Source organism: Electrophorus electricus, chromosome 11 (genome assembly GCF_041902795.1).
Source record: "Electrophorus electricus isolate QZ-2024a chromosome 11, ASM4190279v1, whole genome shotgun sequence".
Lineage (NCBI taxonomy): Eukaryota > Metazoa > Chordata > Actinopteri > Gymnotiformes > Gymnotidae > Electrophorus > Electrophorus electricus.
The window spans coordinates 21,755,583-21,772,500 of record NC_137507.1 but is presented as its reverse complement, the minus strand read 5'-3'; the positions used below and the strand labels follow the sequence as shown (position 1 = coordinate 21,772,500).

The window sequence follows — 16,918 nt, the reverse complement described above, 5'->3', positions numbered from 1 at the left end:
ATGGGAGAGGCTCCTTTAGTAGTTCTTTAGTTGTGCCAGGTACTCAAGGCAGGTTCTGTCACCATGTCCACCCACTCTACACTAGAACAAAATACATCTCATGTGTGAAGGCTGGAGAGAAGTTGTGTCCACAGCAAATTCCTCATTACAGCTCCAGACTGGCAACTGAGGGCAAATCTGGGAAAACAACTTAAGATCCAGGATCTGCACCTAGACAAGCTTATCTCCACGAAACAGGTGGGAATTAACTACCTTGAGAAGAACACATGGATTAGGTCAGTGAAAAAAGTGCGCCAGGTCCCAGGAGCTTGTGGAGCAATGCAGGAGGAAACACTGGCAGACTCACTGTGAGCCCACAGGAGTACCAGTACCAGCAAAGATGAGGTCAAGTTCAAGTTTCTTTAATATAGTGCTATTTACAACAAAAGTTGTCACAATGCAGCTTTACAAATATATGGCTCCATATCCCTAATGAGCAAGCCAAGGGCAACGATAGCAAGGAAAAACTCCTTTGACAGGGATTAGGAAAAAACCTTGGGAGGACCAAGACACAAGAGGGAACACATCCTCCATTGGGTGGCCCAGCTAGTACCAGTCCATACTTTATGATGATATTTTTAGTCTGAGTAGCCACTTCCATGTAGATGTGGAACCTCATTTATTCTAGTGGGTCTAGGGTGGGTGGGCTGTTTCTGAGATGGTGGTGTGGGTGCAATGGCTGGGGGCAAGTCTAAGTTGGCTGGTGGCAAGGGCACATTGGCTGGCAGTGAGGGCATGTCAGCTGTTGGAGTGAGTGCGTCAGGTGATGAAACCAGTACATTTTTAGATGTTTTGTTGCTGTTGAGCATGACTAGTCCACTGTTGGCATCATCTATGCAGTAGCGTCCCAATAAAACGAAAGATGTAGGTTAAAAAGATTTTTTAAGGTGCACATTAGATGAACAGTCCATATACAGTGAATGAGCCAACAACTAGCATGTAGCTCTTGCAGGTTTATTTATAGCAGCAACTAAAAAGGAGGGCCTGAGGGTGAACACAGTCCTGAGGATATGAGGGTGACTACAGTATTGAGGACTTGAGGGTGACCACAGTCCTGAGGGCTCTCTGAGATATTACATTCCATCCAGATTGTCATCACATTCTTTAATGAATGCACAAGATGCCTGGACAACAGCATCAATATCGTGGATTACTAGAAAACAATGCACCTTTATATGCAGCAGGATAACTGAAAGCTTAAGAAAATAAGAAAGTCTTACGCCTAGATTTAAAAATTGGGTGTGTCTGAGTCTCGGATTGAAGTTGCAAGGTTGTTCCTTAAGTGAGCTTTATTGGAAAAGGCTTTACCCCGGGCTATAGTCTTATTAATTTTAGGGACTTCAGGAAACCCTGTATTTTGAGAGCGCAGTAGGAGAGGTGAGTTATAGTCAAACAATCTTTATCTGAAGCTGCAGAGAATGCTATTATAGGGGGCTTTGGATAAAGAGGACAGAGCCACAGCTAGTTGCTGCTGGGACACAAGCCGGGATTCAGTCAACCCCGGCTAGGTTATTTGGGAGAGGGGGTGTGATGTTGAAAGACCGAATACTCCTAAAGACCCTAAGAACATCGCTGTTGAATCATCCTGGCAAAGGATGTATCTTGTACTGTGTGTTTATTATATTCACTAGAAAAATCATCTTCAAGTCAGCAAAGAACATACACACACACACATGCACACACACACACACACACACACACACACACACACACACACACACACACACACACACACACACAAATACATAGATACAAAGTATCTCTGTACACACCCATACAGTTGTGAGGTCTAGTTCCCAGAAATGATCTGAAACACACACAGGTGCTTTTAGTCTTTTACCTCACTAATAACCTCTAATGGTGTCATCCCACTCCCCTTTCTTGCTCTTTGCTCTCTGTATCCATCTCTCCCTCTTTCTCTCCTTCTTTAAGTACTTCATGGAAATTGGCGATTGCCTCCGAAGTAAATGGCTACCATATAGTGTTTTTGTTTGCGTGTGTGTGCTATGTGACTATATTCTGCAGTGGTGCAGTAAGATGGCAACTTAAGTTAGGTCTACTTTGTGTGCATTTGAGAGTATATGAGAAAGAAAAAGAGACAGAGAGAGAGAGAAAGCGATAGCAAGACAAGAAGGCTTATATAGGTGCCAAACACACACACACACACACACACACACACACACACACATTTAATTGTAGGCTGTATTTGTGTATGGGTGTTTTATTCTGTCTAACATTCACATTGCTACAGACTCTTTGTGAAATAGATCAAAACTCTTGCCAGGAACAGTAAAAGTGTTACTGTAGAAAGCCAAATCAATATCACACACACACACACACACACACACACACACACACACACACACACACATTGATTTCTGTGTCATAATAACACATTTTTTATGTTTACTATATGTTATTAGAAGTTAATTCTGCACTGGTGCAACATTATCTTCTAGCCTAAAGCCTTAATCCTAAATCTCCAAAATCTCCACCTCTCCCCAACCACACCTTCTGCCCTCAGTGTGTGCATCACTGCTTCTAACAGCTGGCTTAAGAAGTGTGTAAAGCTTGAACACACCACCACAAACCTTACACTCTCAGCTACTCAGCCTTGGACACACATCATTAGCTTAAGGATGGTATATACACACACAGAGGCACATAATGATTATTACACTAATGATTATCATAATAATAATGATGACTTCAGTGTTGACAGAAGTTGCATGGAGGCTTCAAATAATCCCAGAGAGAGGGGTAGATAGATATATAGATAGATAGAAGGAGAGTGACAAGACGCATGAACAGAGGAAGACAGAGAGAATGGTAAGGAGGAGTGAAAAAGAAGGTTCAAATAGTCCCTCATTTTGATTCATTATGGCTCTGATGACAGAGCAGTAGTGTATGATGGATGAGCATATGGTGTGTGTGTGTGTGTGTGTGTGTGTGTGTGTGTGTGTGTGTGTGTGTGTGTGTGTGTGTGTGTGTGTGTAAACACATATCAGCACGTCATGAACTAATATGAATAAGGTTCTATGAAAAACTACTTTATTCTAAGGTTTTTGACCTTAGAAATTTGAAAGTGAAACATTTTCCTCACTTCTTATGGTTTCGTTGGTTACATCAACTTTGCTCTGCTCTATGTACATAAGGAAATTTCTCTAGCCTTCTTTGTTCAGTGTTTTAGATTCATGATTCATTGCCGGGGCTCTAGTTGATCTCAACTCCCTAATACTGCCTTTAATGGACTCTGCTAGGTCTCTCTGTAAGAAAAAAAAAGAAAAGCATTAACATACATTATTGTAATAATGCAACCCTTTGTACTATATTGTTTCTCCTAATTCTCAGTGTTTTAAGGATTACAGGAACTTGCAGGAATAAAAGTATAATTATTCCATTAAAATTTTGTAAATATAATAAATTAAGTGTAATTATAAAATTTTAGTTTTATTTTTTAGTATTCATTTTAATGTTAAGTATTTCATTGTTTTTCCTTACACCTGCAGTGAGTGCAATAATTATGCTATCCTGCCCTCACTTGTATTGTAGAATTTATGCCCAGATCCAAAGAGAGTCAAGCGCAAACATAGTGGTGTTAACTCGAGCTACAATTGCTAACTGCTGGGGTGGGTTTGGCATTCATTTGCTAAGTACACATTAGCCCACATGGCTAATTAATGTGATTAGCACTGCATTTAGGTGTTGCATTAGTGCACGCTTGCCTTATTGTTCATCCATAGTGATAAAACCATTGGCATAGGGAGAAACTGCAAATCATGCACCTGTCAAGCTGTTCTGTAAAAATGCTGACACTAGTGTATGAGAGGCGTTTTAGCTCATAATTCATACATGACTTTCACATCATACTCACACATGTGCACCATCATTCTTCTTATCATACTTGCACATGTAGACCATCATAATCTCTCACATAAACTCTCATGCAAACACTATCTTAATCTCAATTCAATTCAAATTTATTTGTACAGAGTTTTTTACAATACATTTTGCCACAAAGCAGCTTTAGAGAAATCATATATACAGAGAATCCAGGACCAGGCCGCAAATGAGCATGCCAAGACAACAGTGGCAATGTAAAACTCTGTAAGACCACCCAAAAGCTCAGAAGGTGAACCCATCCTCCTCTAATTAATACTGCATGGCAAACAAATTACACAAAATGAATAACATGGCTTTTGCTTTTAACTTTAACTTGCTATAATACTCATGAATAACTCATAAACCTTAAGCAATGACTAACAAATATTTGGCAGAGGTGCTAAGATTATTCAGTGAGAACCAATGAGTTCTATTTAGAGTTCGCACAGCAGATGCAGATGAGACAGTCATATACAGCTGAAGGGTTCATGGTGGTCAGGCTGGTTCCAAGGGCAGGCAGGCAATCTAGGTTAGAATTTGCATCAGTATCAGAAGTGACAAGAGGAGCTTCTTTATAGCTCAGAACAGAAAAGAAACACAGAGATGGTTTGCCCAGTTTGGAAAGCCTTCATAATTAATAGAGTCCAGAGAAGACTCTGGTAGAACTTGCTGTAGTGGTTTAGCTAAAATGGGGTAAGCCAGAAGGTGGCACAGGTATGAGGCCTCCTTGGAACATCAGCACCCCTCTGCTCCACTGTCAACAAACCTGTGGGAATGTGTGAGAACAGCGAGATGACAGCACCAATGTTTCCGTTTGCCTTAATTACCTTAAGTCTATGAGACTATGTTCACATAGATACTGTGCAGTAAGAACATGTAGACCTTTGTATGACAGTAATTTTGTAATCAATATAGATTTTGACAGGTAGCCAGTACAGTGCCAATAATATTGGACTAATATGGTCAAATTTTCAGTTTCTTAAAGGACTCTAGCGGTTGTATTCTGGACTAACTTAAGCATATTTTACTACTTTACAGTAGTACAATCTTGAGGTAATAAAAGTTACTAGTTTTTACGAGTTTTTTTGGCATCATGTAAATGTGCATTTCAGGTCAGGATCAACATGCATTTTCATTTGTGTGAGTGAATACATGAGAGTGACATAGTGTATAAAAGAGAATTTAATATTGACCGCATAAGAATCTGATAAGGAGTATGAAAAGTTTGTGTGCATAATAGTTTGATAGTGTGTGACTCGATTACAATTTCTATGGTCACAGTGTCCTAAGTTTATAATCTTGACATTCAAATTCACTGCTTCCGATTTGTATACAGTGGTAAGGCATCCCCCCCCCCCCAGCCACCTTCAAAATGTTTTAGAACTAAAACTTTTGCATGTTTACAATTGAGCAAAAGAACCAGATGTTCCTTTTTGTGTAGACTATATATGAAGATGGAACTCCCCTGACAATTCCAAAAGGGCAGAACGACAGTCTTAAGCCTCATGGCTTGACTGGTATTCTGGGTTCAAGACTGACTTTGTGCAGGCATTGACACACCTGTGTAGCTCAATCCTAACATCTGTATAGAAGGTTAACATTTGTGCTAAATGCAAATGATTGCCATTGTATAAATAAATAATCCAACTTGCTTTTTTTTTCTTTTGGAGCAGGAAATAAACAGTGGGATCTTATTTCCTGCTCTAGTGTCATGACATGCTCTGTGTCTGGGCATGTGTGTTAGAGGAATGCTATAACTTATAGCTTGTGTTTCAGATCATTTCTGGGAACTAGACCTCACAACTGTATGGGTGTGTGCAGAGATACTTTGTATCTATGTATTTGTGTGTGTGTGTGTGTGTGTGTGTGTGTGTGTGTGTGTGTGTGTGTGTGTGTGTGTTTGTGATTGCTATAAAGCCCTTCTCCTGACCTTGTGAATGCTGGGTCTGGGTCACAGACAGGGTAAGCTGTAGGCTTTTTATGACATAAAATAAAAGTATGAAAAGTAAAGCGTACAACGTGCAACACCCTGTTTCTTTTGCATCTTTTTCTGTCTCTATCTTCCAAATGACCTATTGACACCGTTACCATGGATTCAGGGTTTTATTTGCTAGTTGCCATGGTTTTACCATAATACTGTAATGGTCTCTTTTCCTTGCTTTTCATATGCAAGTATGTGTATTTGTAAATGTGTGTGTAAATGTATATAATATTTTGTTTCAATGTGGTAACTCAGAGGTTAAGACTTTTAATCTGAAGGTTGCCACTTTAAGCCCCACCACTGCCAAATTGCCACTGTTGGGCACATGAGCAAGGACCTTAAGTTGCTTTGGATAAAAGTGTCTAAATGGAAAATGTAGGTGTTAAGCATTTCAACTAACTTTGTAGATGGGGATAAAATTAAATATGAGTAGTAAAGCTGAAAAAGTGATATTGAATATTTTTATATGAGAGTTATATAAGACGGCCTTATGAATTATGCTTTTTATAATATACAATATCTCTCTCTCACTGTGTGTGTGTGTGTGTGTGTGTGTGTGTGTGTTGAATATGCAACCACACACATTATGAAAGTATCCACCGGAGAGAGCACTAATGCCGTGTGACCATTTGACCGAGAAGGCAGAGAGTTTAAGAGCAACAGCTGAGTTTTTTGTTTGCCTTTATAGTGCTGCCCCTTCACTCTTAAAGAACAGCACCCCCAGCTGGCCACATCCTATTATGTATAGGATGCAAATAAGCCGCAAGTGTACTGGAAGTGTAAAGCGTTTATGCTTGACACTAGATACTGCAAAGGTAAAAAGCAGTAAGTAGAAATGTATAGTATAAATTAACTTCTGGTTAGTTTATTTTAATTGTAGACTTTTGGCACAGGCGTGCAGATAAACATGCAGATTTTTTAACATATTCAAGTAATTCAAGTATCTGAGTAAACACACATGCAAAATATCTTCAGCTTTATCATTTTGTCTGAGATGTATATATTTGGTGCATGAACAGAGAAAGTGGTTCAGTTTCTTTTTCTTCTGAGCTGCATGGCATATTGCATATTATCTCTCTCTTTCTCTCTTCAGGTTTCTGATTGTTCTGGGGTGTCTGATTTTGGCAATTCTGACAACATTTAAAGAATATGAGAATGACTCAGGTCGCTGGTTGGTGGTTCTGGTAAGTGTGCATGAGTTTTATGTTTATGTTTTGTGTGTGTGTGTGTGTGTGTGTGTGTGTGAGTGTGTTTCCACTAACAAGCACTCTGTACTCTGTGTGGGAGGGTATAGGTATTCTGATTCAGGAAGGGTGTACACTCACTACTCACTTTAATAGAAACTCCTACCTTGTACCTACACTCACTGATGACTTTATCGGGTACCAGTACCTTAAATGATAGTCTGATTGATATATGAATATTTGCAGACTTCTTGCCTCTGATCGGTTCATTTCTGACAATGTACCTACTGCTGACCATAAGCTATTTTGTTGGTGGATTATTTCACATCACAGAAATGACATGGAGCTGGTACCGGTTTGTTATGTGCAGCAGTGTTACATTGTCACTGCTGGCCTGAGAGTAGTCTAATAAAGTGGGTGGTAAGTGTATACTGGAATTATTACTCTGAGTGGTTATTTCCCAGTGGAGGTTTGTTAGGGGATGACTTCATATAAGCCCCATTAGTGTGTGCTGGGAAACAGACACACAAAAAGGCAGTCATATAGCCAGACAGAGAAAGACACATGCACGCGCACACACACACACACGCACACACACACACACACACACACAGGCAAACAGACCTGTGTTTGGGATGCAATTTTAAAAAGTGTTAAAGTGTGGAAAAAGTGTAGAATTTAATGTGTAAAGATACTTTAATTAATATCCCTGTTTCCCTGTCTCCCTGTAGGAGACGTTCACCATCTTTATTTTCGGGGCTGAGTTTGTGTTGAGGATCTGGGCAGCGGGATGCTGTTGTAGATACAAGGGCTGGAGAGGGCGGCTTAAATTCGCCCGCAAGCCACTCTGTATCCTGGGTACACACACACACACACACACACACACACACACACACACACACACACACACACACACACACACACACCACACGCGTGCACACGCATACACTCTCTTTCTTTTCCTGTTGAATAAAGAAGATGTTTGTTTGTGTAGATATCTTTGTCCTAATAGCATCTGTGCCGGTGGTGGCTTTGGGGAGTGAAGGCAATGTGTTGGCGACATCCCTGCGGAGCCTGCGCTTCCTGCAGATTCTGCGTATGCTGCGTATGGACCGGCGGGGTGGCACCTGGAAACTACTGGGGTCCGCCATATACGCTCACAGCAAGGTTAACACACACACACATACACACACAGAAACTCATACTCATACCACAGATACAAAAAAAATGTTTAATTTAGTTGTCACTGTCATGTCATGTCATTCTGAAGATCTGGTTTCATTTAATGTTGATTAAAGCAAAGCATATGAAAACTGCAAAGCAAACACAAGTGCACATCCATACCATTATGCAAAGAGCACCTAGCCACTATTCATAAGTTGTGTTTTTATGCTGATGTGATATTTTGTGGCTGTACGTGTTTTTTATCTGTGTGTCTGTATGTGTAGGAGCTGATCACTGCCTGGTACATTGGTTTCCTGTCTCTGATCCTGGCCTCCTTCCTCGTATACCTGGTAGAGAAGGATGTTGAGTTGACAGACAGGGATCGACCCACTCCCACTTCAGAGCAGGACTTTGACACCTATGCAGATGCACTGTGGTGGGGATTGGTAAGCCTTTATAAACACACACATAATGGAACATAAAGAAGCACAGCCGGTCAGCATGTACACAAGTGTCTATTAATAAACACTGTGATTACACACAGTTCCAGTTCATGTATTAAGTCAAACACACACAAACACTAAAATGCACATAAGAGTACTAACAGTCATGCACCAACAGACGTTTCCAACTTCCAACCACTAACACACACTAAACAACACACAAGCACTTCCAGTAAGAAGTGTCTCAGGCTAATCGATTCTTGCAAGCTTCCTTGGTGTTATCATACATTTACTAGAACATACAGAGGTTTCCAGAGCATGCTAACACTGTTTCATCCTGTAGCTTATTTTAGTCCAAATACTGGCTACTGAATTCTGGAACTTCCCCTGTGAGTAATGATGTTAATAGGAATCTTGTGGCATGTATATGTTTGTGGGGTGTTCACATGACTCAGTGATATCTACCCTGTGTCAGATCACGTTGACGACCATTGGCTATGGCGATAAGACGCCAAAGACATGGGCAGGCCGTCTGCTTGCCGGGACCTTTGCTTTGATTGGCGTTTCATTCTTTGCTCTCCCAGCTGTAAGTGCACCTGCTTTTCTTTCTCCTAGTCACTGTGTGTGTGGCAGAAAGATGCAGAAGGTTCATGTGGGATAGGTCTACTAAATGTTATCATAGTGTAATTCAGTATGACCTGCTAAATTGAGCTTGAGGGGAGGGGTGTTGTAAACTTTGGAAGAATAGGGGAATTATATTTAGAAAGCTAAATATAAGAAGTGTCTGTGTTACGACACAAACTTGAATGCTGATGCTGTACGTTTTAATAGCAAATGAAATAAACAGGATTGGACAAGAACATTAGGCAATAGCAAAGGCAAATGTACGGGAAGTATAAGGCTTTGCAACAAACACAAAAAGAAAACGGAAAGCGTCTCAAATTTCTCCCAGGGGAACATGATTTGGATTTTGGTGGTGGACGTCTTCTTGATCAGAGAACATGTCCTCAGCATATCTCCTTTGGACAGTAACTCTTCCAGTCCACCAAGTACTGAAGCCGACCCATTCACCCTACCAATACTTGCAGAGCCTATAGAAATAGCACCTGAGTGCTTGGTTCAGTCTTAACACCTGAACATTGGATTTGTTGGATAGCAAACTGAGACTCCTGGATTCTCCATAAATGCTTCTATAGCTGAGATATAATTTGGCTATTTTGATCAGATGTTATGTCCTCTGCTGGCCAAAGGATACAGAAGACCTGATGGAAAAGAGCTTCCTCCGAATTTGCCTACACACACATTGAGCAGGAGTCCACATAAAAATTACTGTCAGTATTGAGGATAGCTAGTAGCATTGTATTAGAAGCTGTGGGGTATGAATTACTGCAGGGTTGCTGGTACCCAGAGAGGTGTGGGCCCAGGAGATCAGCCTACTTTGGAAGTCCTCAGAAAAGCCTGTCAGTGGACCTATCACTCAGGCCAGGGTCTCAGCGTTTGAGTTTATTAAACATTCTGTCTCTTAGTCCAGTGACTGAATTGCATAGAAAGCTACAAGCAGCAATAGATACACAATAAAATTTGTATCCTACAGATACAATTAAATACAATTAACAATTATAATTCATTTAAAATGCCCCTTCCACAAATAGTGTTTTCATTTATAATTGTAATGTTTCACCCTACACATATGTGAGAATTTCTTTGACATCATAAGTGCCTTATGAGACATCAAGAACATTCAAAGTTGTCATCAACGTAAAGGGTGGCTATTTGTTTAAATAATAACACTGTTTTTAACAGAGAACCACATATGTGGGGGCAGAGGCAAAAACAGAGGACATGATGTGAGCTATGACAGACAAAGGTACCGGAACAAAACATACAACAGGCATTGCTACAGGAACTTGGACAGGCAGGATAACTTTGATGCCGCAAGGTAGGGTTACAGGTTTAAACACAGAAACACAGATAGGCATGGATGTGTGGACTGGTACATAGACGAAACCAGAAACAGCAAAACAGGAGCTGAGGCAACATAAGAAATAATCATTGGGGCAGACACAATAGCCTCAGGGAGCAGAGAAGTGCTAGGTGTCTCAGGGAGTCAACGTGTCGCAGCCTTCTTGGGCACAGGAGAGTCAAAAAGAGGAATAACAGTACTAGGCATAACCCGAGGCATGGGAAATGACCTGGTTACGTCCTGAGGAGGACCAGGCCATGCGGTGTCCATAGCAACCAAAACAGGACCCGGCTGGACAGGAGAGGTTGCTGCGACATTATGTGACAGATATGGGAGTGCAGCAGTCAGTGGCGGATCTGTGGGCGCGGCTTCAGCGACCAGCGGTGGATACGGGGATGTAGAAGTCACCGGCGGGCGCAGGCACGGAGGTGGTGACCAGCAGTGGGTCCGGGGGCTCGGCTGCGGTGACCAGTGATGGCGGGTCCGGAGGCGCGGCTATGGGAACAGACCTAGTAACAGGACAGGCAGCGTCTCTCACACTGGGAACAGGACAAGGATCAGGATGGGTGGTGTCTCTCATGCCAGGAACAGGAAAAGGATCAGGATGGGCGGCGTCTCTCATGCTGGATGCAGGGACTGGATTGGTGGCTGTGATGATGAGTGATGGGGTACGGAACTAGTCAATGATGGCAGGGGGTTTTGATCTTGAAAACCTGGCCCTTAACTGTTCAAAAAAAACCCTCCAAGGTAATTATTTCTTTTGTTCTATGTGTCATGAGAAGGTCCACCCATTGTAATGCCTTATCCTCTAAAAATCGCAATAAAAAACGTACTTTTAGGAATTCTGGAGGATCTGGAGGAGGTACTTGAAATTCTTACTCTGCAAGATGAACCCTTCCAAGGAACCCTCCCCATTGTACTTGTGTGGAGGGCCCATAGTAGAAGGGAGATACCAAGGCTGCCCAGTTTGCAGAAGGGTCAACAAATCCTGAAAATATGTCCGAGAATCCATACTCCAATTGTCCATTTCTTGAGTGGCACCTACAGTGCTGGAAACATGAACACTGCTGGAGACCTCTGCAGTAAGTCATTAACGATAGCTTGATCAGAAGGTTGTGTCTCGGGAGTCTCGACTGCCTTAGTGTCTGAAGAGGATTGCTTACCCATGGCAGACTTCCTGGACTTATGTTGAGAAGTCCTTGTCCCCTCAGTGCCAGGGGTGTTATTCTGCCTGGGGTGGTCCTGCTGAGAGAACTCGTCTTCACAGCTAGGCGACCACTAACCGGAGAGGCGCGCACTCGCTGTGTTCAGTGTAGGTTGGTCATTCTGTAATGTGGGGGGGAGCAAACACACTTGTGAAGTGCCGGCACGTTTATATGAACCAGAACTACTCTCGGAAGCCATAATACAAGGGACTGGATGGGATAGAATCACGTAATGTGTTTATTAACATACATAGACTAACAATACCGACTAGAACCAAGGATAAACAGACAAACATAAGAGGAACAGGCTAATAGGGTGAAGGCGAAACTTAGGCAACAAAGTATATACACACGCAAAGAAAGACTTACTGAGAGCAACAATGATAAATACAACTATGCGTACAAAGAATTGGACAAGTGGGGATAACAGAACAGGGCTACGTAAGATAAATAAACTATGCACAATGAAGATACAGGTAGCGGAACTAGACAAGTAAAGCAACATAAACAGCAAGGATAACTAAAATGAGAGCACACGGGGAAAAACATATATATGAACGTGGGGTGAGGAATGGGAAGCGGGATTAAACGGGAGATAACTAAACACATATACACGAGGACAAATGGAATCTTACCAGAAACACAATAAACGAGAGCTAACCAGAAACATGTGCGCGAGGACAAACGAGAGCTAACCAGAACCAAAGAGAGACAAAGAATAAACAAACAATAACCGACAAACAAGAGACGCAGAAACAAGGTGTAAATAAGACTTCAATTAAGGACAAATTCAGAACAGCTGGCGAATAAGAGGAGAAGACAGGGAACCATAGAGAATGATCAGGGAACCATAGAGAATGATGAAAACCCAGAAGTGACTAGGTTGCCTGGAAAAACGGGGGAACGCTCCGGTTTATGGATGTGACATAATGAAGATCCCTGAAATCTTGTCATTATTCTGATGGCTCTTTTCTGGACATTGTCCATGGTGGGTCATCACTTCTCTGTACATCCCACAAGCTATAAACTCCCATAATCTGTTGTATATGTCAACCAGGTCTTCAGGTCTTCAGATGGAACCCAGAATTAGCTTCCACTATTGTTTCCCAAATGGAAACCCAAGTACATTGTGCTTATTACAATGGGAACAACCTGCCTTCTAATTCTTAAAGGATGTAGTTGAAAAGGGTCTTTTGAAAAGCACAGCCTCAACTCCATTGACCTCTTGCTACTGAGGACCATGTTATTTACTGCAGCCTATAAATCAAGTTGCTTTGCTTTGCTTATTTATTTCTTAAGTCTGAGAGGCTAATGGTTGAATACTGTTGAATCATCTGCATAGCTTAAATAAAGATTGTCCTGAAACCAGACACATGTATGCCTCCTTGTGGAATGCCTGGTGTAATATCTTTCCATGTGCTGCAAATGTTATTAGCAACAACTGTCTGTCCTTGTAATGTAACTGTTAAACATGGAAATAAGATACGATCATAGATTGAGTGTAGCTTTGCATGGTCAACTCGATCAGAAGCCTTTGACATATCAGTTAGCAAGATCTGAACCTTCTCTGATTAACAAGTGCGTGGCTGAGTATGCCATGTATGAACTGCTTTGACAAGAAGGTTAGGCTATCGCCTAGTAAGTATATATATTGGTTCTTTCCCCAGTCTAAAGTTAGTGGCATTAGTTTCTTTAGCACCAACTTCTCCTGAAGCTTTCCAAGGCATGAGGTTCAGGAAATTGGCCTCACTTATTAGAGATGAGTTTGGGATTTTTGGGACATAACAGATGTTTGCTACCTTCCACTCAGTAGGTATAATACCCAAATGATAGGACCAATTAATCAAATGAGGGAGAACTGGTGCTAGATTATTTGCATGCTGTTTAAAGAGCCAAGGGGAATACCATCTGAACCACCAGTTTTCCTAGGGTGAAATCTTAGGAGACATTGCATAATTTATCCAGTGCTGTAAATTCCCTTAAACTAACAGGTTTAGGGTTTGGAACACACATATAGGTTCAGTTCACACTATCAGCTTAAAAAAAGTTGTCAAAGTTATCAAATTTAATCACATTTCCAGATGTTTTATATATATACTCCCACCATTCCTGGATATTATTCTTTTTAAACTTTTGAATTTCATTGGTTTAGTACTTATTCTTTGCCTGAGAAATATGTCTTTATTTTATTCCCCACCTTCATCCACTTCATTTTTCCACTTTTGCCAAATATTCTCTTTCTGCACTTAATAGTGATTTTTGACTTTTCTTGATACATACTCCTGGCAGTCATTTTTTCTTTTCTTTGGACATGCATACATCTACAGCAGTCTGAATATGTGATAAAGATGACCACTTTCTCATCAAAGGGAACATCCCTTCTTCCTTGGTTGATTTCATTATATCTGGTGACCCTTCTGGAGACAACTGTATGATATTATGGACACTTGAACCAAAAGCTGGAATACTATAGGTGTACAATAACATTGTCAACCAAGGAGATGTACAATAACCTTGTGAGGAACCAAGGAGGTAGGCAGATCTATGAAACCGTGTTGGAGTCTGTGGTTTCAGGGTTGTGGACACATAATACGCCTTAATGTTCTTATGACCTTGTCTGTACAAGACTGAAATCAAAATTCCCATGTGGCTTGATGAGGAGTTGATGTATTGACTTATTTTGATGTATAAAAAGATCCTGTCAGTGTATATGATAAAGAGATGTAGAGTCACAATTGACAAAGGAGCCCTAGCATTGTTATTTCTTTCAGCTCAAGTGAGCTTCTTTGAGTAGAAGGAAAGCAGTTAACATTTGGGTTGGTTTCCTTGCCTCTGTGACAGCACAGCCCTGACTCCCACCTCAAAGATGTTAACCTGAACCACACACGGCTTGTGCAAGTCAGGATGAGCCAACACCCGGGCAGCCATGATCTGCGATTAGTGAATGCTTCTTCCAGCCAGGAGACCAGGAGAGCCTTTTTGGAGTGAATTTAAAGGGACAAACAAGGTGCTTAAATTCTTGTTCAACATTTGGTATAATATGGCAAACACTAAAAATTGCTGCAGGTCCTCCACAGTCTGGCGACAAGGCCACATCAGCACCACCTGTGCATTGCAGTCTTCCATGTGTACACCACCTGGAAACAAAACATGGCCTAGGTAGAAGACTATCTTGCTGTTAGACATACTTCCTTACAAACGTGCTTCCTCAGCGTTGCTGAATAGATATCATCCATATAGAGATGAATGAACTTGCAGAACGTGTCATGGAGGATCTTATTGACAAAACACCAGTGGATCATTAGAAAAGCCATATGACATCACCTGGAATGTATAGCAAGATGTTGTGGAAAATGAAGTCTTACAATGTTCCCCACTCTGAACGAGATAGTAGATGGTCTGCAGATCCAAGTTGTTGTACACATGTTCAACAATACAGGGAAATACAGTGATGCATTCCTCCATTGCTCTCCTCAACAAAGAAGAAACCAGCAGAATCAGGTGAGGGAGAATTCTGTGGCAGTGGAGGACATGTGCTGATCAATAAAACTCACTTCCCTGGAGGTGATTAGCCCTAAAACTTCATGGGTACCTGAAATGAGGCAAGCAGTGCTAGAACATTCATGATCATAAAGAGTCATTCCAGAAGTTTAACTTGTCCACAAGGCATCTTACAAACCATAATGAAATGTTGTGATGAGGACTTGATCATTTCATCCAGCCAAGGTGTTGTTAGAATCCATGGAATATATAACAGTGATCACAACACTGTGACATCAGCCTTTTCCCATAAAGTGTCCAATTGCTGACATGCAGAAAACTGAAAAAATAAAAATAAAAAATCAGATACGTGCCTTAAATGGATTTTTTCTATTGCCATGGAAATCAAATAAGAACCTCGCAGAGGATGAGGATTTAAATGCAATAAACACTTGTATTCCTGGTTTTGACAAAAACGTTTTGCTGGAATTACAAACATTGCTGTTATGTTTTGGAAATTGTTTGAGGTTCTGGCAACTTGCAAAATTAACATTAACATGATAGGCCTATTGCTGAATTCTCTGACATTCTCTGAGAGAGCTGCACTTCAAGTTTACTGCCCCCAATCTTGATGCTTTTTTACTCTACTTTCAATGTTCAGGAGATGCTTTCTGTAACGACTCAGAGACAGAGTTGAAAGTTAGCACAAAAAGTCTAAATAGCAATTAAATTAAACACAATAATAGACAGGATTAAATAAGAGCTTTAAAAAACAAAGCAATGGCAAGAGCAAGGGTAAACACATGGGAAGTGTAAGGTTTTGCAGCAAACAACAGGTACAAGTGCTGCTTGAAACAAGAAGTAGGTGTTTGTGATGAATGGGCAATGGATATGTGATGCAGGGGGCAAACCTTTGACAACCTGTAAGTCTTATAGAGTTGATAAAGGCCTTAGACATTACTGAAAATTTTTTTTTTTTACTTTGCCTGGTCGGTGTTTGATTGGTTGTCAGTTCTCGGGGTTCAGATATTTGACTGGTTGATTCTGTTGGGTATCGTATGTTCAGTTCTGTCTGTGTTTGATTAGTTGTGCTATACAGAAGCCTGAATTCACATTTTTGATTGTACCTGTAGGGTATCCTGGGGTCTGGTTTGGCTTTAAAAGTTCAGGAGCAGCACAGGCAGAAACACTTTGAGAAACGGAGACACCCTGCAGCTGGACTTATTCAAGTAAACCTTGAAACTATCACAGTACTCTAGCAACTCTCTTAAGCAACCACACATTACATCTTGGAAATCACATCTCACCCAGTAACCCTCTCGACCAATCAAAGACTATTTTTGATATTTTTTTTACTATGTTAGCCAGTCATGCACCACACAATAAACCTCTCAGCCAGTCACACTCTTATAGTTTACTTTTGAATCACCATCCACCACACATCAATAATAACTAGCTAGAACTATTCATACAAATCAGAATGAGGCAACTAATCAGCTACAGTAATACATTAAATTGTTTAAAGAGTAACAGGTAACAATTTTAAACACAAGAAGTTGACCCTTCTCTGATATCTC

General features: G+C 41.0%; 1 protein-coding gene across 5 annotated transcripts in view; it reads left to right on the top strand.

The window, feature by feature from the left end:
• Window positions 1–16,918, top strand: part of kcnq3 (potassium voltage-gated channel, KQT-like subfamily, member 3) — a 46,646-nt gene that overhangs the window by 9,643 nt on the left and 20,085 nt on the right. For all 5 annotated transcript variants that reach the window (XM_035527729.2, XM_035527728.2, XM_081723613.1 and 2 more), the window contains 6 exons: window positions 6,996–7,086; window positions 7,818–7,944; window positions 8,081–8,253; window positions 8,535–8,696; window positions 9,169–9,279; window positions 16,475–16,570. In XM_035527729.2, coding sequence (XP_035383622.1) covers window positions 6,996–7,086; window positions 7,818–7,944; window positions 8,081–8,253; window positions 8,535–8,696; window positions 9,169–9,279; window positions 16,475–16,570 — 760 coding nt within the window. The remainder of the gene's footprint in view (window positions 1–6,995; window positions 7,087–7,817; window positions 7,945–8,080; window positions 8,254–8,534; window positions 8,697–9,168; window positions 9,280–16,474; window positions 16,571–16,918) is intronic.